Source organism: Sus scrofa, chromosome 1, assembly GCF_000003025.6.
Source record: "Sus scrofa isolate TJ Tabasco breed Duroc chromosome 1, Sscrofa11.1, whole genome shotgun sequence".
Classification (NCBI taxonomy): Eukaryota; Metazoa; Chordata; class Mammalia; order Artiodactyla; family Suidae; genus Sus; species Sus scrofa.
The window spans coordinates 52,038,836-52,066,481 of NC_010443.5; the positions used below are offsets into that span (position 1 = coordinate 52,038,836).

General features: G+C 40.5%; 1 protein-coding gene across 48 annotated transcripts in view; it reads left to right on the plus strand.

The window, feature by feature from the left end:
* RIMS1 (regulating synaptic membrane exocytosis 1) overlaps positions 1-27,646 on the plus strand; it is a 461,317-nt gene that overhangs the window by 253,696 nt on the left and 179,975 nt on the right. For all 48 annotated transcript variants that reach the window (XM_021073077.1, XM_021073090.1, XM_021073092.1 and 45 more), the window contains one exon: positions 2,249-3,111. In XM_021073077.1, coding sequence (XP_020928736.1) covers positions 2,249-3,111 — 863 coding nt within the window. The remainder of the gene's footprint in view (positions 1-2,248; positions 3,112-27,646) is intronic.

A 27,646-nucleotide genomic window follows, 5' to 3' on the forward strand; every position in this document is an offset into this window, starting at 1 on the left:
TCCTATTTATGATATATGGTTAAAAAAAAACTACAAAGAATTCAAAAATAAGAATGGGAAGAGGTCTTTTGATGAAATTTGAAAAAGACCAATAAGGGCAAATGCTCTTTCTGATTATATAAACTACCTGCTGGTTATATAAATACTTAAGGTAACAACAAGGATATGAGAAGGTAGGAGAAGGAAATGAGAGAGCTGGGGAGCAGTAAGGGTTGGGCAACTTCAGAGACAGAAGCAAGACTGAGAGAATGGCAGCCTGTGTTAGACTATAGAAGAACCCTTGATCCTGGTTTGTATACTTATCAGGAGCTATAGAAATGGAACCATTAAAGGCAAAGATGAGCAAAGGCATATTCAGGGAAGCAAAGAATCAGAGAGACAGGAGAACTTTCATTGGCATAATGCTCTATTCTTACTTAAAGCATGTTCATAAATGGTATCTCCTTTATTCCTCACACAAACTCTGCAAGGTAAGCATTATTTGTCAGCATTTCCCCCAAAAATACATGACTCAAGAGGAACTTCCAGCAAGTGCAAGTAAAGGTCTGCAGTAGATTCATCACACTCTGGAAAACTATTTGATAGTGATGAACTGTAAGACATTTGTACTCTACAATGAAAATGCTACCTGTGCAGTTCCAACTGCCAGGAAAATCCTTTCCACATCAAAGGACCAAGTGATCTAAATGCCTCAAGCAGAATCGGTCACGCTTCTAGTTTGCTTTTTTATGCCATTTGAAACCTTTTATCCTTTCTTTCCATCATCACCAGCCCCTCCTCAACTGACCCAACTTAGCAACTACTATTTTAGTAACCCAAAATGGAAACTCCCCTACTTTTCCCCATCTTTTGTATTATTCTCAATTTTTATTCATGATGTCTGCTTTTGGACTTCCAATCCATGTTCGCTCTGTAAAGCCTTCTCCATGGGTCTCAGGATTCCAAAAAGAGCCTTGGGTGCCTCCATTTGAAATGCACAGTAGAGCAAATAGTGCCTGAACACTTAGTGGAGACACCTCCTTTTTGTAACCTCTGGTATCCTTGCTGGAACTGTCCCAGATCAGATGGACTCCAGTATACAGAAAGGGCTAAAAGGGGCATTTTAAACAATACATCTTAAAGATCCAAGACTGCCAAATGCTTTTCCTTTACTTTTATCTCTATGCCCTCCACAGGATGGGGAGAAATGTAGAACACAAAACAATTTCTTTTGTTTTTTTGTATTCTTTTCCATTATAGTTTATTGCAGAATACTGACTATAGTTCCCTGTGCTATACATTTTGGACTTTTGGACTGTGTTCTGAAATGAGGGTGAAGGCCAGGGAGGGAGGGAGAGAAAACGAATAATTTCAAAAATTTCAACATTTCTATTATTTTTGCCTGGGGAAAGTTAAAGCTAAGGTTCAGCCATTTTTCCCTAACACATTCACTAAAAAGTATTTGGGTGCATATGATCATTCAAAGTGCTACTATGAGGAAGTGCTATTAGAGCTGATTTCTGAAATGGACATACTTGAATTCACTTTTAATAGTTTCCGTTATAATAAGAGATTGTTAATATATATTGTCCAAATATACATTTAGTTTTGAACTGATATGTTTATCTTATTTTTGCTCCTAGATTATTATTACCTATATTATTTTTATCTAATACATTTTAAAGGTTTTGATTTGTAGCGGTTACAGGTTTTTTTTCTTTTTTTTCGTCTTTTTGCCATTTCTTGGGCTGCTCCCGCGGCATATGGAGGTTCCCAGGCTAGGGGTCTAATCGGAGCTGTAGCCACCGGCCTACGCCAGAGCCGCAGCAATGCGGGATCCGAGCCGCGTCTGCAACCTACACCACAGCTCACGGCAACGCCAGATCTGTTAACCCACTGAGCAAGGCCAGGGATTGAACCTGCAGCCTCATGGTTCCTAGTCGGATTCGTTAACCACTGCGCCACGATGGGAACTCCCGGTTACTGATTTTTAAATTGATCTAATTTATAGAAACTTTACAATCTAAGAGCCAGTTGTCAAGACTCTGAATATACTGCAATGTTATAATACTGTTTCTAATAATAATGTTTCTAATAACATTAGAAAGTATTCAGACATACAGGTTTAATGTGGTCCTTTATCGTCTCGCTTTTCGATGAGACAGACATCGAAATATAACTAAATATTTCAAAGGATGCTTCCTTCTGGGGTCTGGTCTCCACTTTGAGCTTTACACGCTGCTCTTCTGGTCGTTCCTTTGTATCACAGGAAGAAGACCCCAGGACTCTCAGAGCAGAATGGCAAAGGAGCCCCGAAGGGCGAGAGGAAACGTGTGCCCAGGTCCTCGGTGCAGCCCGGGGAGGGGCCCGCGGAAGAACGGGAGCGGAAAGAAAGGCGGGAAAGCCGAAGGCTGGAGAAAGGCCGATCCCAGGACTACCCAGACGTGCCTGAGAAACGAGAGGACGGCCCAGCGGTGGAGGACGAGAAGCAGAGAAAGGAGGAGGAGTACCAGACACGGTACCGCAGCGACCCGAACCTGGCGCGGTACCCAGTGAAGCCACCGCCAGAGGAGCAGCAGATGCGCATGCACGCGCGGGTGTCCCGCGCCAGGCACGAGCGGCGCCACAGCGACGTGGCCCTGCCGCGCACTGAAGCGGCCGCAGGGCCCGAGGGCAGAGCCGGCCCGCGCGCGCCCGCCGCGGCTCGGGGCTCGCCGCCCGCCTCGCCGCGCGCCTACTCGGCCGAGAGGACCGCGGACGCGAGGGCGCCGAGTGCCCAGCAGCTCGCCAATCGCAGCCCGCCGGCGCCCCGGCCCGGCCCAGGCCCCGCCGACGTCCCGGAGTCGCGGGCCCCTGAGCCGCTCCGGAAGCAGAGCCGCCTGGACCCTGGCTCGGCCGTCCTCGTGCGCAAGGCCAAGCGCGAGAAGGTGGAGACCATGCTACGCAACGACTCGCTGAGCTCCGACCAGTCCGAGTCCGTGCGGCCGTCACCGCCCAAGCCGCACCGCGCCAAGAGGGGCGGCAAGAGGCGCCAGATGTCGGTGAGCAGCTCTGAGGAGGAGGGCGTGTCCACGCCGGAGTACACCAGCTGCGAGGACGTGGAGCTCGAGAGCGAGAGTGTCAGTGAGAAGGGTGAGCAGCAGCGCGCGAGGCTCGGGCGCGGGAGGTGCTCCCGGGTGCGCGGGCGGAGCTCCCAGGTGCGTGGGCGGGGCTCCAGGGACTTTTGTGCCTGGGTCGCCGCAGAAGTGCGACCGGTTAAGTGCAATGCGGTAACGCGACTGTAGTTAACGCTGTTCTCCTGATCTATCAGAAACTTGCTGAGAGTAAATCCTAAAAGTTCTTATCACAGGATATTGTTAGTAGTAGTAGTAACTAGATGAGGACGCGAATGTTAACTAAATGGAGTGGTGAGAGCCTACCAGGTATGTAAAGTCATAAGGCGGTGCACTTTAAACTTCCACAGTAGCTGTAGGGCAGTTATGCCCCCACCCCCAAGGTGGGGGGAAAATAATGGAACTTGGGATGCTACAGCCAGCCTTGCAGCGAATGGAAAGTTTTCGTTTGTTTTCTTTTCTTTTTGGATATGGGATTTAAAAACAATCACAGGCTCCAAATTTGTGTTAGAGGAGTTCTTCCTGGAAGTTCTCTTGTGGCTCAGCGGGCTAAGGATGCAGCTTTCCTGCAGCTGTAGGGCGGGAGGCAACTCTGGCGCAGGTTCCAAACCTGTCCCTGGAACTTGTACCTGAGGACTAGAGAGGAAGGGGTGCGGGGGTGAGGGGGTAGAGTTCTTCCTGACTTTGGTTCTTGTCATTCTGGAATAAATCTGTACACAGTCTTGTGTTAAGTTATCATTTGGTGGTGATTCTCTTTGCCTGTTAAGGCGAAATGGACCTTTTCTGTACTTCAATGCTGTAATACTGGGGTCACAGAGGTGGCCTTTTTCAAGTTTCAAATGAATCTTTCTTACAATTTGTGAAGAAATTACTTCACAAAGTGTATATCATGCAGTTGTTATAGATCATGTTTTGGTAGTAACTTTGGAATACAAACTTCATTTTTCCTATTATAGTCCAAAAGATTGTGGAATATTTTGTGATGGACTTTTTTTTTTTTCTGTCTAAACCTGCACTGTACAATACCACAGTGTATGCAGATATTTAAATTAAGTAAAATTAAATAAAAAAATAACAGCTCTCCAGTCCCACTAGCCGCATTTCAAGTGCTCAAGAATGATCATCACAGAAAATGCCTTTAGATAACACTGGTCTAGAAAATACTTCAATTTAATATTAATATCATGTGTTTGTTGCAAAGATTTTTCTAACTTTGCTGTTGCTCACTTAGATTTAAACTGGCCACAGCTCTGTATTCAGTGGTGGTGTTGATCATCCTTGTTATAGTGCTGGGGTCCTTGTGTGTTTCTTAATGAATTTGTATGTTGAGGTGACTCTTGACAGTTTTTTTGGGGCTTGCTAAATTATATAATTAATATTTTTAGTTTATTGATTTTATTAAAAACATGACTTCCTTGTCTTTTCTACCTGCACACTGCATGCACATGGGCCCATCCTCTCTCCCTTCCACCAGCTCTTTCTAATGCTTGCTTTCTTTTTGGCCACATCCATGGCATGTGGAAGTTTCCTGGCCAGGGATGGAGTCCATGCCACACTTCTCGATCTTTTTTTATATATATTTTATATGCCCCAACAATCTTATCACATATTTAAGAACAATTAAGAAAGCTCATTCTGTTGCTGTTGTTACTGCAACTCAACTGGAAATAGCTGTCTTTGGGATATGTGTATGTCTGGGATGAGTTTGGCTTTTTCAGCTCACCTTCTCATCATTTATGTTTCTAAGTTGCACATTATCTGTAGATATTTTAAAGTCAGATGGTGAGTAGACTCTTACTGTCTTTTGTGCCTTTGTATTGTTTTGTGTACATGTATATTTTCCCCTTAAGTCATAAGGTAAGTGTTCAGTAAAAATGCAAATGGATATGCTTAATTGATATGCAGATAACTCCTGATGGAGATAGGTGTAGGTAGAGCTACGTATGTTTTCCCACTCCTTAAGGATCTACACCTGCTCCTGCTGAATGTGTGTAATAATCCTAATGGGCATGGTGCTAGAATTGTAACTCAAAATTGTTTACAGTAACAACAGATTATGAATGAACTGGTGACTAGTAGCATGGTAAGTAGAGGAATGGAGCTGCTATGATGTGAAGAACTTACTGCCTCTGGACACTGTCTCCCTTTCTTGGGAGTTTTTGTCCTGTGAACTTGGGTGACCACTTGGGATTTACCACCTCTGAACTTGGGATTCGGTCTCTTCGTCTGGAAACATAGGAGCCTTTATTAATAAGGGCAGCCCTGTTTTCATTTATAATTAGTCTCATTCTCAATGTCTTTGAATGTCGCAGAGACACTTTCCTATTTCAGCCTTAATTAGAAATTTTACCATCTGTAATATTTATTAATGACTTTATTGCTAAGCTCCACCATTGCCAACTAAGGGACCCTTTGGGAACCAGCCATGATAAGCTCCAGACCCTGTGACCCTGCACAAGTTTTTTTTTTTTTTTAACCCCCGTAAGTCTCAGTTCTCTGGTTGGCACAGTGGAGATGAGTATCTTCTTTGGAAGTTTATTGGGTGGTTTGAATGAGCTCATGCACCTTCAGTAGGATGCTGAGTTAGCACCCTTCCTGTCTTGATTTTGCCCATGGCACCTATACTGTAGATATCTAGCATTGCAATGAATGTGAGCCACTCACCCACGTACATACAGTACCAAGAAGAGTAAAATAACCTGTTTTATTGCTTAAAGGCTCCAGTGGGGTGAGAAGGGGAAGAAGAAGGACTAGGGGAGAGATGTCTTGCCAGGAGAGAATGGATGCCCTCTTGTGACTTTAGTGTCAGGGAAAGTTATCCCCATGGAATGAAATTTAAAGAACAGTGGGAGACAAAAAAAGCTGCAATTCAACTATGTCACATGCATATGCTCATTCAGTTTATCAGTTACACATATAAAGTAAATATTTAATATGTGCCTGGTTATCTTAGTCTGTTTAGACTGCTTTCACAGAAAACTTGGTGGCTTATAAACAAGAGGAATCTACAAACTTTTGGAGGTTAAACAATAAACTAGGTTATATATAAAACATTGAGTTACACCTTTTCACCTTCTCATCAGTAGTGGATTCTAGACTACAATTGACCAATGCCTTCTGAGATAGGAGCAAAACCATTCTGAAATTACAGTTCTGTATGCATCTAAACCATCAATCAACTCTAAATTTTCAAAAGACCTACTTTGCAGTCTCCTTCTGAGAAAATTATTTAAAGATGTATGTTCTCAAGAAAATGGAGAATAATAATCAAAAAAGTGGGACAAATGAGAAACAGGAAATAATGGACCTAACCCAGGAATCCAGTGCAAATCCCTGAATGACATTATGTGCAGGAAGCAATTTGTCAAAATTAAAACTGGAGATCATTTCCAGGAGGCTCCAAAAAGAGTATCTTTATTGAGAAGAATGCCATGGATTCCAAGATATCCGTGACTAATGAGTTAACACGGTGTTATTGACCCAGTAAAGAAAGGCTGTCTCTTTTTTATCAGTGAAGAGGAATAGCAAAAATTGAAGGGGAAAAAATCTGCTAAGGAAAATCATGGTCCAAACATGAAGCAAACAAGAATATGGCATTATTCTATTACTTGGTACAGCCCATTTGACGGTTAACCTAGGTAATTTTTCTTCTGAGTGAACAGGAAGCTTGACAGTTCATTTGTACAAAAGGAAACTTAACCTCTGCCTATTATTGGTTTTTACTTGGTCCTGAAGTAGTTACATATGATAATATTGTAAGTACCATTTACTGGTTTTCAATTTTTAGAATAAACCTCCTTCCTCACTGAATGTGTGTGGGGTGTGTGTGTGTGTGTGTGTGTGTGTGTATGTGTGTATGGGGGGGGGGAGAAAAAGAGGGGAGGTTGGTTTTTTGGACAATTACAGATAAATATTTTGTCCATGTTAAAACAGAGGTAAAACTGACAGATATGGGAGATGAATGGATTTGGAGAACAAAGTTGGAGACAAGCATATGAACATTCCCATCTAAAATATTCAAGAGTCAAAAGATCCTGTTCAGATTTTAGGCCAAGAAATAGAGGATTAAGAGTATTTAAAAAGAGAGAGAGAGAGAGATCATTATGGCTTTTGAAAACAAAACAATATCAATATAAAAGTGAGCTAAAGTCTCTTCTTTAATTGTTTTTTTTTTTTACTGTAGGTAATATCATAAAATGAGACCCCAATAAATAATATCATAAAATGAGACCCCAGTAAATAATATCCCAAATAAAGCAGTCAATAGATAGAGGCAAATTATTGAAAAATTAAAGTGCTTTCTATTATAGCCACTAAGAAAATAAGCATTGTAAAATAAGATTGGGAAATGGAATTGATGATGTTGGCAGAAGGACCAGGAGGGAAAATGAATTATTGTAGCTACATTGCAAGCCCTTATTTATTTTGATTTTTATCACACGCATGTGTTAATTTGATATCCATTAAAATAGGAACATGGAAAATTGCTATTTAATATCCCTTTTATTAAGTTTCAAATAACTAGTTTAGGTGTCTCTGGGGCCTCGTAATTGGCATTTTACCCGCCAGAACCTCAGAGCAGTAGTGGATCTATGTGGAACTGTATCAGCCTTGGCTTCCCTTTGACCTTTTATACATTCATCTTTCACTGCATTCCTGCTATTGCTGTGGGGAAGAGAAATTTAATTCTCCCTTTCAAGTACCAAAAGAGCCAGGATTTAGAGCATTAGATGCTTCAGTTTAAATGCCTTAAAAGGAATCTGAGAACTCATTTCTTCTTCCCATGGATATGGAATGGACATTAGCTGTTTTAATCATCTGTGCAATTTAAATCTTAGAACTCAAGAGAGCACAAATAACTGTGTGTGAGGGGGTGCTGAATGAATTCCTAATTTCTAAGAATATGCAATAAGAAAATTTTAGGAATTGTGAGGAGCTGGGTTTTTTAGAGTTATGATTTCTGCCTACTATGTGAATGACTGAAAAATCTCCTTGATTCTAAAACAGGAGCTATGACTAAAAAGCAGTTCTATAAAAAGAAAAGAAATTAAGTCTGTAAATCTAACATGATTATATCCAATAATATTTCTCATAAATTAATCCATAGCTAGAAATATTAGTCATTGGGTTACTTCTGAAAGAGATTTCTATTCTAGAATCAGGAGAAACTTAATTAAAATCTGGGCTACAGTTTCAAAACCAATCATACAAATTTGACATGTATGCTTACAGTTTTAAAAGTAGAATTTTTGAATGGATGTATAATTAAAGGGCATTTTAAGGGGAAACATTTGTGCTTCAATGTGTATTTAGGAAAAGATTTGCTCTAGAAGATTTCACTGTCACCTATTTTATCTCATAGGTTGTGCTTCAGTATCCTTTTAAAATGCAGAATCATGCTGCAGTGTTTTTGACCCATTTTATCCAGTGAATGAAAAGGTTGTCCTTACTTTTGGTTCAATTTCACAGAATGACAGACTCTTAGATCTGGGAGAGACTTCCAAAGCAAGCAAATATCTCTCCTTTCACACACTGTTGAACAGAGGAGGGGGTGTCATGGGTCTTACGGTTCTTGACTGCCTGCCCCTGGCACCATTTTCCATGTGCAGCCAGGAGAGCTTGGAGCACATGCTATCCCCATCCCCAGCCAGACCTCTGAGGACTAATTGCCAGTCCTGCTGCTGTTCTGTCCTCAGGCTAGGCCCAGTCCTAACAGTCTGGCTTCTAGAGTCTTCCTGAGACTAGGCTCCAGGTTTGTGCCTCGTTCGGGTTATTAGATCCATGTCCCTGGATCCTTGTGGCGGAGTCCAATTCTGTTGCCCACGTCTGACTCAAACCAACACTTTGCTTTGCCCTGACAAATCCCCTTCCAGGAATTAGGAGCTGCATCCCTAGCTGCTGACTCCCTGATGCCAACTGTCATATCGGACATCCTCATGCTGCCTTCCATATCATTCTTCTTCATGTGTTGGGGGCATGTGATTCTTACTGATGTTCTGCCTTGAATAGTTATTGTCTGTAGACATTTTCATTGAGGGACTTCTTCTACTTGCTGAACTGACTTTCTGCATTTGAATTTTTTAAAAATTAAATTAAATTAAATTAATTAATTTTTGGCCACGTCCTTGATATGTGGAAATACCTGGGCCGGGGATTGAACCCACACCACAGCAAAAACCCGAGCCACTGCAGTGACACCATCAGGTCCTTAACCCACTGTACCGCTAGGGAACTCCCTGGGTCTTTTTGAAATCACATGTTCCATGCCAAGGGGAAGACCTAATTTTCATTCCATTAAACTCTTCTGAGGTTGGTGTGTATGAGATAAAACTGTATCAATTTCCTAGGGCTGCCGTAACAAGGTACAATGACTGGGTGGTCTATGGACTGAAATTTACTTTCTCCCAGTTCTGGGGGCTGACACAGCAGGGTCCCAGTGGATAGGGTTGGTTCCTTCTGGGGGCCATCAAAGGGCTGGCCTCAGTCCTCTCTCCTCAGCTTATGTATGGTTGTCATCTCCCTGAGTCTCCAAGTTGTTTATCCTCTGTGGGTGTCCTCATTTCCTCTTCTTATGTGGCCACCAGGCATGTTGGCTTGGGAACCAGACTGAAGTCATGTTAAATTGATTGTTGTGTTAAAGATCCCATCTCCAGATATGTTTGCTCTCAGAGGTAATTGGGCTATAATTTTGACATACAAGTTTTGGCAAGGAACACAATTCAGCCCATGATAACAGTATTCCCAGGAGGAGAGGGACCAAGGCCCCCTGTGTTTGTGTACATACATGATAAATACTCCAGTTTGCATTTGTCTTCATTGTTTTTGTCTGTGAAAAATATAAGATCATGGAGAATCTCACCGGGTATTTGCTTTATGAAGATAAATTGCTATCCAAGATCAGGGAGGCATAGATAGTTTAGGCACCACTGGAGGCTAAACACTTTGGGCATATTCCTTAACCTTGGAAAGTCTCAAGTTCATCCTTCTAGGAACTTGGAGTACTTGCCTATACTTGTCCCATGGGGTTGTTGGAAAGATTAAATGAGATGATGGGACCAGCTGTGTGTATCTGATCCACAGAACATGCTCTGTAGGTGTTTTAATTTATGTGACACCAAATAGGATGTCTGTGTAGATAACAGACATTACAGGAAGTAGTAGGAAAGCTGAAATGCCAGGGTTTCCCATCAGAGCTGGGGAAGAACTTGGGTGGGAAGAATCAGTGTGGCATCGGAGTCAGAGAGAGGGGCATAAACAGAAAGAGATGGGGAGACACACGTGTGCTGGGAGCAGTGAGCATCCGGACCTGTGGAAGGAAAGAAAGAACACTGGTCAAGGCAACAGTTTTAATCCCAGGTCTTTTAAGAACTGGGTTACCTTGGCAACAGAATGAGAGGGATAGATTATATCAGTGCTCCCCATCCCTGGATGTACTTTAGAATCCCCAGGGGAAATTTAAAACAAAATAAGTGTTAGGACAGCACCAAAAGGGACTCTGATGTCATGAGGGTGAAGCCTGGCTCCGATTTGTTTTAGTGCATGTGGCTGAATCAGGAACTATAGCATTATAATCACTGGAGCTTCATAAAAAAGATGCCGGCGTTCAGACCACAAGCCCAGAGCTCCTGATTTAGTTGTCCTGGGTGGACAACTAACGTGGTTAAATCTGGGGATGTTTAGTCTGTAAAAGACACAATTGCATCTCAAAGATTATCTCGGCAGAAGAAACACTTTTTGATGGATATGGGTAAATACTTCTTACAGTAACAGTGTTTATAATATACTGTTCCAATAAATTGGAAGCCAGCCCAGTTTTCAGGCTAAGAGATACTGGTTAAAGAAATACTGTGTTATCATACACAACTTAGAATAGATTTACAAGGAGATCCTGCTGAATAGCATTGAGAACTATGTCTAGATACTCATGTTGCAACAGAACAAAGGGTGGGGGAAAAATGTAATTGTAATGTATACATGTAAGGATAACCTGACCCCCTTGCTGTACAGTGGGAAAATAAAAAATAAAAAAAAAGAAATACTGTGTAGCCATAAAAGTTGTTATAAAATCTAATATTTATAACATACAGTGTGTTTGTGATTGTTGAGAGAAGGGCATTACTAGTTGTATGTATCTTTGAAAACATGTTTATATAATATGTGCAGAGAAGGAGCTAAAAGCATTGAGTATGCTTGTACCTGGATGGTGAAGTAGCAGGCATTCTTTATTTTCCATGTTGTCTTTTTTGTACTTTTAAACTCTTACCATAATTATAGTCCTTTGCATTAGCTTAGTTTGGGATTTCCTGTTTCATTCATTTCTTTGCTTGGCTTTTCTCTTCATACCTTTATAAGGCTAATCAGGTTGTTTTATGTGCGTTTTCATTTATTTTGGAGCTTAGGGCATTATACATTCCTTTTGTATTCTTTAATGCCAACTAAATTCTTACGTAATGCTTAGTTTTATAATTTTTTAGCAAAATCTAAAATTAAGTAATTATCTCTATGAAAGATGACTTTAGCATGCTTTAACTTGCCTCTAAAATTGACTATTTTTTTATTGTCTATGTTATTGTTATCCAGACTAGGTCCAAATTGTCTTTCAAAATTTGTATAAATAGATGTTAATGTTATTATTTTTCTAGTTAATACTTAAATTCACTGTGTGTAACATGTTTCAATGACAATATTCATCATTACCTTTTGCATTTCACTTTTCTTTGCCTCCTTCATTTTTCTTCTTGTTAGAGCGATCTTTTATTCATTCTTCCAGTAAGAGGATAGGAGTAGTAAAATGCCATTAGTTTTTTAAATCATTTCTTGCCTGTCATCCAAGCTGGGTGTAGGGCATAGGCTTTTTCTCTTCTACAGTTTCTTTGGCACTAAGTCTCAGGGGGGCAGCAGATTTCTGGTGGGGACCCTGGTAGGTTTCAGCCACCCCCATCCTCTTTCCCACCCAAGGGTGCTTCTGCAGCACAGGCAGGGTAGCTCCCTCTGCCTCAGCTCCTATCTGGACCTCTTTGGTGGGCGGGCCAGCTTTGGCCATGCCACCTAGTGTGCTTTCAGTGGTTTCCCATTCTATATTGCCTTCCTCATGCTTTGCAGCATATTATTTATATTTTGGAATAAAAATACTTATTAAATCAGAGGAGGGGAATTGCCTTCGTGGCTCAGTGGTTAAGGATCCCGACTAGAATCCATGAGGATTTGGGCTCAATCCCTGGCCTTGCTCAGTGGGTTGGGGATCCAGTGTTGCAGTGAGCTGTGGTGTAAGTTACAGATGCTGCTCGGATCTGATGTTGCTGTGACTGTGGTGTAGGCCAGAAGCTGTAGCTCTGATTCGACCCCTCGCCTTGGAACTTAAATATGCTGCAGGTGCGGCCCTAAAAAGTTTAAAAAAAAAAAACAAAACAGAGGATAGAGGATTATAGGTGGGTTTGGGCTTGACCTGAAGCACATGCATCTTTTTTTTAAGAAGAATAAAATTTTAATTGAGGGAGGAATAAACCAAAATTATGTGGCCCTTTAGTTATAGTATAAACCAAAGAAAATGCTGGCTTTTTGTGTGATTTGATTGGAAATTCAATTGAAGTGGAATGTAGGGAATCGCCTATTCTAGGAAAACACTGGTTCTGATACATTTTGCTTTGTTTAATTCCTAAAAAGTTTTGAAAAGTCCTTCTAACAAAAAAAGGAACAATAAATGGGATAAAAATAAATAGACAGGAAAAGGAAGTTAGAAATAATGAAGTAAAACTGTAAGTTTTTATACAGCATTTAATTAATTAGCTAATCATGTAAATAATCTTCCACCTCTCCTTGATGGGGTGCTTTTTTTAATAACTTGCTTGTCATATATTGCCTAACATTTCTACTCAGCCCTTTTAATGAGTTGTATTCTTAGTGGAGAAATAACTCATGGTTATGACTGCAGGAAGCTAGGTATTTGGGCCACAGGATAATAAAAAACGTATCACTACTCACCAGATAGTGAATTGTAGTCTTATAAAGACAAATAAATACTTCCCTTTAGTGGCTTTGGAACTTAAAAATCAGATTTTAAACTGCCATCATATCAAAGTGAAAAAGCTAAAGAGCATGCCATTTGAAACCATTTCCAGTTTATAGTGACAAGGCTGTTTAAGCTAAAGAAATTAAAAACAAGTTGAACCAACTTCCACTGCCAAAAACCTATAAATGGGGGGTATCGGTAACATTTATTTTAAAAGTAATAACTGAGTTTGCATAAAAGAGAAACATCCAAGTTCCAGAAATCAAATGAGAAAGTCAGATACATAAGGATGTGGGAAGATGCTTCAGAAACGCCTCTGGTGGAATGAGGTCTTGAGAGGTCTGGGGCTTTAAATGGTACGGGGCCATGCGAGGCAGTATTGCCCTGGCAAAAGGCAGGTAATTGGAACTGGCATCTGTGCATGAGGCCATGCCCCTCAGAGTGCTTCCCCTACAATGAAAAGAAGATTAGTATGAAATTTCACACAGCTCACAGAAATGAGGAGCCTCGTTTTTGCCTGAACTCTGGGTGAGAAAGCAATAAATCTCTTGTAAGAAATTGAAATCTCATTCTGTTCCTAAGGTGGATTTTGTAGGCTGAATTTTTACTGCCTACATGGTGATTTAATCCCAAGTCAGGAAATTAACATCAAATTTCAAAGTGATAGCTTCAAGCTCAAAAGACTTCTCTCCCTTTATAATCAGTGGCTTATGTTCCAAAGAACAAACAAGAGCTAAGAAATGGCACTCAAAGAGCCAATATTCTGTCTTTATCAATTGGATTTCTTTTTATTTTGACAGGTTTTCTATCTTTTACAGAGCAGTGCAATAAGGGCTAAAGCATTCAGCTGTAGGCGGAAATGGTCAACTTCTGATTACCCTTTAAAATATTTCAGCACCATGAAAAGCACTCAATTTCAAATTGTCCTACTTTGCTGGTCTCCTAATAGGAAATGTATAGGATCAGAGCTGTAACTTGGAGAATCATTCTGTGGTAGGTGAGTTGGGTTTACACAGTAATCATTGTCCTTAACAGTGACATTCCTTTTCTTTTTCTCTGCACTCTCCCTTTCATAACTTAGGCTTCTTTTCCCCTAACCTCCCTGAAAAGCTCCTCCGTAAATGTTCCGATGCCACCCTGGTCCACATCCTGCCACTACCTGACATTTTGGCATATTTGCTATTCCAATCCCCTTTATTCTTTACCCAGATGAAGGCAGAGAGCATGGTCTGGGAGACCCAGGGCTCCCCAGCTTAGAGGACATCGCAGATCAATGAAGGCTGTCTGACCAGTTCTCTTTGAAACATCCCTTTCACACAACACACTGCGAAACAAAGGACAGCAATATTCATAGGGGTCCATATACATTTCTGTGGTAAATGGCTCCATTAGTACAACTTGAAAACAGTAATTCCCAGAATTATTGTATTTCAGAATTTCAGAGTGATTTGGGAACTAGAGGCCCTCGGCAGTATCAAATTCGGTGAATCTTTTATTACCTTTTCAGCTTTCTCAAACTGGACCGTTTATTGTAGACAGAGTTCCTTCTTTTATCCAACACACCCTTGTAGGAAACCTATAAATCCTAATACAAGACAGGTGGCAACCTCATGACTCAGGAAATGACAAGTATGGAAGAATCTGAGTCCTGCAAAAAATTGAGTTAAACATATTGATTCCCCAAATCCTAATGTTTCATTCCTTCTCATATCTTTAGAACCAACTTTGCCCTCCCTAATGCTACTGTTGCTCCAGGAAGGTCCCTAGTCGTATGTTGAATATTGATTTATTGATTTATTACATATACAGTTAAGATTGCCCAGAAGATCTCATTTGGAGTTTGTGTTTTGTTCGCTTGTTTTCTTGTAGCTTAGAATCCTTCAGGATAGTAGTTTCCGTGTGGTTACTGGAGAATTAAATAAATGAAGACCTTGATACAGAAGCATGTCAGTAGGTCAGGAAGCAGAGGTGTCTGAGCTGGTATTCTGTGACAGCAGAATCTCAGTTATCCCAGTGACAGAGCAGGACATGGGACTGTGGCTGCTGTTACAAAAACTGCCCAAAAGACTAACATGATCCTGAACATCAACTCTAAATCTCTAAATCGGAATCTAGTACTTCCCTCTCTTTCTTTTTACTTAGTGTGTCTTAACAAATCAAAATAAACGCTTATAAATAATGTAGCATTTCTCCAACTAGTATTTCTGCAAAGCAATAATATGTTTAGTAAGTGTGCTGCCAGAAATAAGTGTTCGCCCCCAAGTAAGTTTAGCTAGTGCTAACTTAGTGGCTAAGAATTTCCTTCATGTTGGACTTCTCACAATCTTTAATGGATGCAGTGTGCCCTGAATACATTTAACCAGGGTCCCTTTTATCATGAACTATCCATTACCATCTCTGTAAACTGAAGTTCTGAGGTCAAGGCATGGCATCTCATGAAAGACCTCAGCCTAGAGCATCTCAGGCCTTTCACTTGATGTAGATCCATTTGCCTCAATCTCAAACCACCAAGAACACAATCTTATCAGGATACTAGGGAAAGTTAGTTTCCAAACCTAAGAATGTTGTGATCTAAAGCAAGATTATTGTTATTCAGATTCTTACTCTGCTGCAGCCTAGATATGTCACTTATATCTAAGCCTCAGTTTCTGCATCCTTAATATCAGAGGAATAATTGCATTAAATCTTCAAGGCAGAGACCTGGCTTATCTTTTTCTTCTCTTAACTGGAGTGCTTAGCATTCAACATTCAGAATTGTTGCTAAATGACAGACATGAGTGCATATATACAGGGATCAATGAAACATGCAAAAAATAAGATAAAGTCCAATGTAGACTCTCCTTTTAGGACGTAAAGGGAAATGAAAATGAAGAGCTCCATGAGGACTGGGTTAGTCAATGGAAATATCTCAGAACGAGTGCATTGGACTTGAACTGCATTGGAGTTGAATTTGTGTTTATGACATAACCTTTTTATATTGTGCAATATTTCAATCCTGTTTTTCTTGATATCCCTAGTATTCTCTAGAACTTAGAAACTGAATACATATTGATTATGCATTCAGTTCCTCAAAGTGCGACAGTAAGTACAGTACTTCAAAGTGCAGCAATAAGAGATTTGTGATTTGAAATCATATTTTTTATTATTATTTACTAGGACTGTGGAGGAAGGAAAAAACCCTAATATCCAGGGTACTGTATATCATTAATATTTCAGCATTAAGAGTTTTGGCATTTGATTGTAATAATTTTATCCCTACTTTCTAGCTATTATATTGGTTCTGGAGTTTAAGTTTAAAATAAAACTTTGGTGAAGTGGAAGCGTTAGGGTAGTGATTTAGGAGTTTAGTTCCAGGACAGATCAGTTTTGGTATATACTTCGCATCAGTTTCTATAAATGGTTGATTCTCTTGTAATGCTGTCCACTGAGGTTACCTCTCAGATTTGTTTCATGCTTTAGGAAGTATGAAATGCTAGTATATACATTATTTTTACAACTTATAACATTATCTGTAGTAAAACCCAAAAAGTAATGGATTACTTGCAGAATAATATGGCTAAATTAAAGTTATATGTACCTGTTATTTTAGTCACTGTTGGGGAAAAATATAATTCCCCATGTCACAGATAGTAGGAAGAAAATCTCAGGAGTGTGTGTGTGTGTGTGTGTGTGTGTGTGTGTGTAATTGCCTCTGCTAGCAAAATACAACAGCAAGAGGAGGGACTCTTCATTTAAAAGTTTATGTAATAGAAAAATCTTACGTAAAGAACGTAATATGTACAAAAATAGCCTAATTTCAAAATATTTCTTCAGGAAGAAACAAAACATTTATTTTCTTTGCAAATCAACCATATGCTAATGAGAAACATGCTCATTTTATTGGTTTTTAATAATACTGAACACACGCAGAAGAGTTATGTTTTAAGAAATCATCCTATGGGCTAATAGCCATTTCGTTGTCATAAAAATCCTTTATTTAGCCCTCTCCACAAATAAGCTCACAGCAGGAGAAAGGACACTGGTTAGAGTAATTGGGGGGATAAGTAAACAGAAGGAATGGCTGGGAGCATAGTGTCATCTGGCAGAGAGCTTATTTCCTGAATCCTGTGGATCTGGTTAAAACCCAGCAGAGATGCCAATATGCTTCTGCTCAGTAAATGCTACCAGGCTCCACACCACCAGGCCCACGGAGGCTCATGTGCCGTGTTTGATCCAAGCTGTCCCTGTATAGCTGCTCGGCGCCCGCCATGCCCTGAGTCAGTCAAGCCAAGAGACTTTCTTACACTCACACCAGCCTTCCTTCTTTCCATCTTCTGCGGCTCTTTACCTCCACGTTGTTCAGGGGTGTAAGCCAAAGGGTGCAGGGGGCACTGAACGCTCTTTATAGATCTTGAACTTGCTTAAAAGCGAGGCTGAAAGTCACTTGGCTGGATTTCTTTGCAAGGCTGCTGTCATGTGTGCACCTGGAATCCCTGTGTCTTCAGAAGGGTGGGAAGAAGTGAGGTCCATTGGCACTGAAGAGGGAACCATGGAGGCCCGGAGAGCAGGTGCGACAGAGAGTGAGTCTGGGTGTGGGAATCCCTCTTCATTATGTCTTCAGGTGGACACAAGTCTATGTTTAACATCCCTCTGTATCTGTTTTTCCAGTGGAACTGTTCCCAGTGTGTGTCAGGTCGGATGGGATTTTGTTCCATTTTCTCAACAAAGTTTCCAACCCCCAGCTTGATCGTCAGTCTTTTTCTTGATCATCAGTCTTTTTCAAGATACCGCTAAATATTGGAAAACAGTTAATCATGTAAGAAAGATGTAAATGTTAGAATGTCAATGTTATCTGAAAATAAGAGAAAACAGTAGCTAGTTGTTGAATTGTGCATGCGTTTTTTTTGTAGTGGATGTTTTTCGTGCTTTGCTAGCTCATGTTCAAACAAAGAATGAGGAAGACATTCAGGTTGAGGAAGACATGACAGATTGGGGTTATTATTAGTCAGACCTTGGTCTGGGTCAGAAGCCAGTCCCAAATAGGGAGTTTGTGTCACTTTTTCTAAATAATGGAGCCTGCAGTCTTATGAAAGAACTGACACCTTTCCATAAGCATGGGCTTTGACCTAGACCCTAGAACCACAAGGTCAGTGGTATATGTGAAGTAAATTCAAAATTGCAGTTGATACTAAGTTTCATATGTTGTCTCTTAAGGGAAATTATCCTGAGGGCCTGTGAAGTGGTTGTGGAATCACAGCTGAGTGGGAGGCTAAGAAACGTGTAATCTCAGAGAGGGATATGTGTGGCTCAAAAGGGACAGAGTAGCAGCAATGTTTTAAATAAGTCCATACTGTTAATATAAATTTGGGAATTGACAGGTGAAAATAGGCTATTTTTTCCTAATTACATGTGGATGGCGGCCTCAGTGAAGGACAGTTGTTACTGTTCATGGGATCTTGGAGAATGTGGTACTCAGATAGCAGTGAAAGGGTCTTTCAAAATAAGGTCAACATTAGCCCCTTCTAATGTTGGTTTTCTAGTTTGATTCTGTAATTATGAAGGCTGTGTGTATCATTTTCAGAGACCTAGCTTGGTTTATCAAGCATCTTTTGTTAGAAACACCATTGGTTACCATGTAGAGAACACAAGATAATTATGCCACATTAATACAGATTTATTAGATGAAAAGAGGGATAGATATTAAATTACCAACATTCAAATGATTGTATGACTTGAAGCCCACTCTTGGTGATAAATGAGAAAAAAAGAAATAGAAGAAATATAAAAAAGAAAGCTCTCAAAATTCAGACACAGTAATAGTTGCATGCAGTGTGGGAAACTGTTTTAACTCAGTTGGCTTAGCCTACCTTGGCCTATCAGATCCATGGGCTCTTGTATTTCAGCCAAATTACGTGGTGTCAGAGAGATCCCCAGTGGCCTAGCAGGTTAAAGATCCAGGATTATCACTGTTTGTGGCTCAGATTACTGCTGTGGTACAGTTTCTATCCTTGGCCTGGGCACTTCTGCATGCTGCTGGTGTGGCCAAAAAAAAAAAAAAGAAAAAAAAGAAAAAGAAAAATTCTGTGGTGGGAGATGAGTATTTGGTTGTTGAAAGTTTGACTCTCCTTCCACAACTTTTAATCAGTGTACATGTTGGGCCAGCAGCTCCCTCTTCAGACCCTGATATTTGTGTATCTTTATGACAGCACCACAGGGATAGAATATAAATTCCAACTGGTGTAAGTTTAGCCCTGTAAACTGGTCTGAGAATCCTCACTGGCTCCAAATGTGGGAAACGGAGGCGGGTGAATATTGGCCCCTCCTGCCTCACCAGTTTTCCACGCACGATTACTAGCACTTTAGCAAAAACTGGCACACAACTTTAAGGTAAGCTATGGAAATAAACACAGCAGTTCCTACCTAAGGTATAAAGGGGAGAGCTGGGTGTCCCAGTCAGACAAAACCACAGTCAACCCTCAGCTCTGCTCATCATAAACCACGTGACCTAACCAAGTGAAGTAGCCTCTCTGAGCCTCATCTGTAATGTGGGATAAATAATATTAATTTTGCCACATGCCTTTGAAAAATAAATGAATTAAATATAATTAACATGCTTATTTTGCACGGTATTTGGCACAGAATCATTCCATTAATGCCTATTTCCCTTTTCCTTTTCAAACAACGACCATGTAGCCAATGTTTCACTCAAGCCAGTTTCATAAAGCATACTTGGAAGTTTGGGGTAAAGAAAGAAAAAGATTCTGGAGTTCCCATCGTGGCACAGTGGTTAACGAATCCAACTAGGAACCATGAGGTTGCGGGTTCGATCCCTGACCTTGCTCAGTGGGTTAAGGATCTGGCATTGCCGTGAGCTGTGGTGTAGGTTGCAGATGCTACTCAGATCCTGTGTTGTTGTGGCTCTGGCGTAGGCTGGTGGCTATAGCTCTGATTGGACCCCTAGCCTGGGAACCTCCATATGCCGTGGGAAGCGGCCCTAGAAAAGGCAAAAGGACAAAAAAAAAAAAATGGATTCTAAGTAGAGACCAAAACAGTGTTCTTTTAAGAGGAGAAGGTAATGTTCAGATGAGCCCATTTGTTTCTGGCTCTTTAGCACTTGCTTTGGTGAATATGGGATGATCCATGGTTCAGAATTAATTTTTTCCTTATATGGAAATTACTTTTGATAATTATCAGTAATTTAAGTAAACACAGTACGTTTAGTTGAACTAAATGAAATCTGGGTCTGAATTCTCCCTTTATTATCATTTGACCGTTTCGCTTTCTACTTTTCAATATTCCCTATTTAGAGAAGTGTATTGTTGCCTGCCATGGTTCCTGGAAACTTAATGATATACCACAATAAAGTGAAACTGGAGGTGTGACATCAGGCCAGCTAGTTTTGTTGTTGGCATTGCTGTGGTTTTGTAATATGTGGTCTGGAGGGATAGAGTAAATGTAGGGGACATAGTGAGAGGCTGGTTATTCTGTGTCTAGGTGAGAAAAGTCTCATGAATCATGAATTGTGGCTCTGCAATCATCAGAGACCTGCATCTGTAAAAACACCAGAACTGCGAGCCCATCCCATCCCCCTCAACTCCCAGCTACACTGGTTTGGCTTGTCCTTTTGCCCCTTGGATATGAGCCATCCTGCATGCCAGCCTGGCCGTCCCAGCACAGCCCAAAGAAGCACGTTGTCCTGTTCCCAGCAGTCACCCGTGCACTCCTGGCTCAGGCTTCCTCCTTGCTGCCAGTTGTCATTGGGCTGAGTAAGATCTCAGCTAGGGAAACTGCAGAGGAAGTGATCAGTTACACTGGGCTTGGCAGGACCGTTGCCAGTAATTGATAATGGGATCAAATCATCTCAGGTGAGTGTTCCCTGGTCCACGGGCCAGCAGGGGTCTGCTCACCTTTGTCATCTTAGCCCATGGATATCTTTGTGAAATGTCACTGGGGGGATGAGAGGTGGAGCTTTTCAAGCCTCTGCCTGAGTCTTCTCTCCAGGGGTAGCTTTAAGGGACCAGAGCGTTTCACATATCTGCCTACAGGAAGGTGCATTGTTTCAGGAAATGGTTAATTGCGAACCTACCAGAACCTTGGTGTTTGCTACAGTGGGAACCTCTTTAGCATAGCACAGAACATTATAGATCAATGCGGTAATCAATGAGAATTTGTACACTGCAGAGATCTGTTTTGATGAGAGCAGCACTTATGGCCTTGTTTTGTGTCACCGTTGTATAATGTTGGACACTGCAGGCTCTTTTTGGGGTTTTGATTTAGAATGCAAGGACCGCAGGGAATATTATTTAACATTTCTTTTGTATTTCGGTGGATTTTTTTTACTGTGTTGTGGATTTTCTGCCATTGCTAGCTAGAATTTAGTAATCTGATGCCAGCAGCCTCTATTTAACCCCTCCGGTGCTGCTGTTATGTTTGCTGGGTTTCTGCAGCGTCTACGATTTCATACGTTGCACTCAGGAACAGGTAAACTAAGCTCTAATCTTCATCTTATGCATAAATGTAAAATGAATGGAATTTATTGCTTAATTATTCTAAAGAGTAAAATACTGAAATGCTTCATTTAGTTTCTGTCAGTATTTAGTTTCTTTGAATATGGAAATTACAAATATATTATCATTTTAGAATGCAGTGGTGATCATCTGTCTAGTTGCACTGTATGAAATTATTTTCATGTCTCATGTTTTAAATGAATATCTGAAGTGTACATTTCGGTTGCTATAGTTTAGTATTTAACTCAACTTGATATATGTATAATATACCATTGATTCAGAAAGTAGGTGTTTTCTTTTTCTGATTGAACAAAGTTGTTTCCCCTTTTCACTGAGTTTTATTGAAATCAGAATGCTTCAGAGCTCAAATCTTCCTAAAAAGAGGAAAGGCTTAAGTTAATAGATTGTTATTATAATTTTAGTTAATAACAATAGGTTGTTATTTTGAAGTGTTTAGACAGAGGCTACTGAGGCCTAGTTTTCTGTGACTGGAAGCCCTGACTTCAGAGCATGTCATGGAAATGCCTGTTTTCTGGGGGGACGTTAAGCTGTGGACTGAACAGAACACTGTTGGGGTGAGGGGAGCAGAGAGCCCAGACCAAAGGAAAGAAAGGGTGAGGCAGTGCTTGGGGTCAGGGATTTGAGTGTGTGACCTTGGGGGACAGAGTAACTCACCCCTTCTGGCCCCCTATTTCCATCCTGCCAGTTTGAATAAAGACTCTGTTGTTCTTCTAGAGGGGATGGTATAACATTTATCAGGAACTCAAGATCATCTGACAGTGTCTGTGCATGAAAAGACCCCTCCTCTCAATAAAGGGAGGCTCTTTGAGTCTTCCCTGTTTTCCTTTGCAGTGTTTTAGCAGCTGAGGCTATTTTGAAAGGGAGATTACGGCTCTTTTAAATTAAACTAGTAAATCTCCTGGCTCCATTGCAGCTCTTTTGCCAAATAGGCATTGAGGAGTTTTTAGTGTCCTGAGGGCACCTGCTGGCGGCCTTATGGCCTCTGGACGGGCAGGTGGCAAGGCGCGTGTCCCGCTGCAGCGGGTGCAGTGCTGATGCAGAGGTGCAGCTCCCTGGACACCTGCCAGGGATGCGGCCGGCCCGCCTCCCTCCCAGGCACAGCGCGTGCCCTGAGGGCCTCTGAGGAAAAAGCTTGCCTGCTTTTCTCAGCCGAGGACTTTTGAGAGGTCCCCTTTCCACTGAGAGCAAGCCTAGGATCCAAAGACCAAAGGCAGCTGGAAAGGAAGAGTCCAGCCACCTCCCCTTGTGAAAGTGTGAATCGGAGAGCTACCTGCCCAGGCTAGTTCCCACCCACGGGTCTAGACACATTAAATGCGTGTTTGGGAGAGAATAGAAGGATTTGCTTGCAGATTGGCTGTTCATTCCTCGCTGATAGAGGTCATGTCTCTTGAGTTCTTGGTCATCGTTATGGGGTCTTGGTGACAGATGCCACCCTTAGGGGAAGGCTGAGGCCGTAATGGTTCCCACTCCCACACATGTGTGTGAGTGGTAGAAGTTGGACCACCTGGCGGACTTCTCCATCCAGCACAGAGGAGCCCATCTGTGTGGTTTATGGTCTCTACACATGCACATAGGAGTGTGGGGACTTTCTTAGTAAAGCGGTTCAGAAGATGTTCTGCTCAGATCTCCTCCCACTTTCCATGGTGCTGTTAGTCATTTTCGGGGTTAGAAAACTCGTCAAGAGAAGATGTTCTCATTTTAAAGTATTGCCTGGGAATGGTCCTGAAGAGACTTCTGTTAGAGGAATGAAGGAAGGTATTTGGGAAATAGCAAGTACATGTTCCTCCCTATACTTCTCCAGGTAATCCGTGGACACTTTTAATCAATAAAATAAATATTCTCTGTTATTCTCAATTTTCTGAGGCCAGGAATGTTGGGAAGAAGCATGATGCCAAACTAATAACATAAAGGAATCAATGAAAGAAGTAGTAATTATCTCATAAATATAAACATATCAATAATTAAGAAGACTTTTACAGTATTTATTATCTTGCCTGTAAATTGCAGGCTGATGAAGTGGGTTTAGGTTTCAGACAACCTGCTTCAAATATGCCGTCTCTAGTCATTAAGAAGGAAATGGCTGTCATCATGTAATGAGTTGACTAATTTTTTGCAGAAATGCAACCAAAAACTTTGAATGCCTGGTTAATTTAAAACGGTTGTTTCAGAGAAGGTTTTATATGAGTTGTATAAGTTGTAAAGTCCTGGGAGATACATTCTGACAAACTCTAAAAATTGAACGCATAAAATTAAAGCCAACTTCAGGAAAAAAAGAAAGGGGGGGACATGTTGGTAGAAATAGATGGTAGGTTTTAACAAACAATTTTTCAATAGGATAATGTCATATACTTTAGACTTACTAATAGCTTTTGAAGTTTTTTTTTTTGGTAGAAGAAGTAATTAGCCTTGCAATGTTTTTTCTTTTTTCTCTCAAGAATGCTTAGTCCTTGAAGCTTGTTCTTAACTTCTAAGCAGGACCACATTGGAACAATTTTTATTCACTTTGAAATTTTAGTTTTATTTCAAGATTGTGTTTTCTAATAACTTAGATTATATAAAGTTTATTATTTTTTCTGTATTTTCCCCTTGAGCAAATATCTTTGAAATCAAGGCACTCATCAGAAAAGAGTAGCCTGTCTGTACTTCTCTGCAGTATTTCTCTTGCCTATTGATGATAAAATCTTTAAAAAAATGCTTTATTAGAATCTTGATAGCTCATGAAGGTGCTTTCTGAATGAATTACCGTGCCCTTGTATGTAGTGACGAAGCTCATCTTCTCTGAGTATGGTTTCTGGATTTCCTTAGCATCTAGCTTAAATGGGGGGGTCTTTGTGAAAGCCTTCCACTGAGGTGAAGGCCCTGCAGGGGAGGTTAATTCTGGGAGCTGGAGGTAAGACACCAAGACAGTAGAGCAGAGCCCCAAGCTGAGTCACTCCTTCATCCTTCAATCATTTGCTCCTAATTTGGGGGAGAGATCATGGATCCTTCAGAGAAGTAAAAGAAGCAACGGGCTCCCCACAGAAAAATGCTTATGCACATAAACTTGTGTATACAATTTTAAAGAGTATATTGCTCCCCTTGTACAGACCAGGTAAAAAAAGCTCAGGTAACCCAGGTTATAAACCTTGCCTTAAAGATCACAAAAGCAAAGTACTTGACATGCAGTAGAAAAAAAGTCCTGTACGTTTGAAGGTGATGTGTTTCTGTCCTGAGGTTAGTGAATACACCCAAGGTCCCCGAATTGCCATAGGGCAGTGGGAGAGATGGGCAGCACCCCGCACCCGGTGCTAGCTGAGGCAGAGACCCTGGTCCAGGGGTGGGCCCCAGGCCTCAGCCCGCACTTGGGAAGACCTGCTTCAAAATGCTTCTTGCTTAAAAATACTTCAATACCATTTTCATGAGCTATGTTACTTCAGATCACTGTGCAAAAAATCTATCCCAAGCCTAACTCTCTATAGGATAAATGAATAATTAGATACATTGATCTAAGTCAAGGGACTAGGAATGATGGAAAATTCTAACCCTTTTCCCTATCCCTATCCCTATCTGTATCCCTATCCAATTAGTGTACTTCATTTAGATGAATAGGGACTGCACTTTCTTGGGTCAGCACTGTTTCAGCTGCACCTGAAGGGCTGGCTGGGGCTTGTTTATTACTGACAGTAGACTTCCTTGCCCAATATGCTGTGATGCCCTGACTTAGAAGTCTTGTTTTAGATCAGACATATTGGTACAGAAGTCTCTATATAAGGTTTGCTTTAGTCCAGTAGATTTTACTATAGTCAGAGCTCTTCGGTGAAGGCATGAAAGTGATAGAAAAGTTGAGCACGAAATAAAAGCTTCCAAAGTGTCATTTTAATCTGAAAGACCCTTAGAGTATTGATGAGAAACCCATGTTTTGTCCTGAGGATAAGGATCCCTCTTTAGAGTTTTTGCTTGAAGTTGTCCCTTTGGAGTTTGGAGTACACCATCTCTGAACACACTCTTTAGTCTCCACCACCAGCCCTGGCTGGTTTCACAGAGCTCACTTGCCCACTTGCAGTGGGTACATTTTTCATGCTTGTCAACTAACTGCGTATCTGGATGTTTGATCTAAAATACCATGCAGTGATAATTACCTCAATGATTGAGGTAAGCCCAAAGATGTGTGTGTGTTTGTAATTTTTATCACCAAAATAATTAGTGTGTCACTTTGGAAAACAAACAAACCTGTCAAAATTCTTGGTGTAAAAAGTGAGATTATAAAGGCTGTCAAGATATTGTCTTTCAGTGTTTTGATCCCTTTCCACAGTAAAATATTTAAAGTAGCGTAGCTAGAGTAATACAGAGTTTCTCATTTGGAAAATAAGTATTTAGCTATTAGAATACATCTTCAACAATTACTTAATCCAAGTTCTTAAAAATATATTTCATATATGAATAATAAACTTATACCTAAAACTAAATGATACTTCTAGTCTTGCCAGGTGGAAGGAAAATGAGGCTGAGTTTAGGAGATGACTCATTTTAAAATGAGAGGAGCCTTTAATTTGATTTAAGTATATATAAAATAAATATATTTGGTAGGAAAGAGTAAGGTAAACTGTGATTCTTTTCTTAACATTGGAAATATTATAATCACTATAATAATTTGGTATTTCTTATAGATTCTATCCATTTCCTCCACTCATTCTTGCTGTGATCAGCAAGGCATTTTAGCTAAAATTTAGGTTTCTTTGTATGGAAATCAGGTGCAATATAATGATCTTATGTTGTCAAGATCATTGGAGTTATTTGATCGATCTTAAATATGCTCATATTTATTGGGAGAATGTACTTAAATATTTTTATGGATTCATAAAATTTGCATTATAAAATGTGAAAAATTATTTTTAGCATTCTTGAAATAACATTTAATCATTTTCATAAAATAGTTAAAGAGTGATTTCAATTTTAAGCTTTTTTTTTTTTTGTCTTTTTGCCATTTCATGGGCCGCTCCCGCGGCATGTGGAGGTTCCCAGGCTAGGGGTCTAATTGGAGCTGTAGCCGCTGGCCAATGCCACAGCCACAGCAACTCGGGATCCAAGCCGAGTCTGTGACCTACACCACAGCTCACGGCAATGCCGGATCCTCAACCCACCGAGCAAGGCCAGGGATCAAACCCATAACCACATGGTTTCCAGTCAGGGTCCACTGAGCCACGACGTGGACTCCAATTTTCAGCTTTAATATTAATGAAAATTTTGGGTATCAGTGCTAACAGTATTCAGTTTCAATTTTTTTAAATAAATATCTATTAATTTCATAATTTAACTCAGTTACATAATTAATCCCCTAGAAAAGAGAGTTTTGTTTACTTTATTCTTACTTGAGAGACATTCATTTTGGTAAGAGTGTTTAGAAGACAGTTCAGTCGTTCTGTGTGTAGGACATTATGCAATTAACCCTATATTTCCCATTTTTTTCTGCTCTGTATTCACAAAATGTCAAAATATAACATTCAAAGAGTGCAAATAAATAATGTTTATAGTGCATTGAATCCTTTCTTTAACACATGATAAATCCGAAGCAGTATTTCATAGTTACTCCCTGTCTCTCTTGTTCCTAGGATTGATGAGTAATGATTTTATTTTGGAATTGTAAAAACTTAGCTTCAAATCCCTCATTCTGGATAGCTGAGTTTTCCAATATGCTAAATATTTGCCAACCACCTTGTTCTTGATGCTGTTCATTTACATTATTTTATTTAACATCTTTCTCATCAGAATTGACGATCACTCTTTTTTGTTTTTTAAAGTAGGGAGGCAGAAAAGAGCATTTCATCTGGTTTTCATAAAAGTTCACATACCCTAATTTTTTGGTTGTTGCTCAGTGGATATTGTTTTAACATCAATATAGTTAATGTAGTTCTATTCTCAGCGCTATGCACAGGACCAAAGTGTTCAGAGCACCTAAAGCCATAACCAATCTGCTTGATTTGTTATTGTGCTTTTTTCTCGGTTTGCCTGCCCCCTTTCTCTGTGACTTCTTATTTCTGTCAACATGTTTGCATCAACCC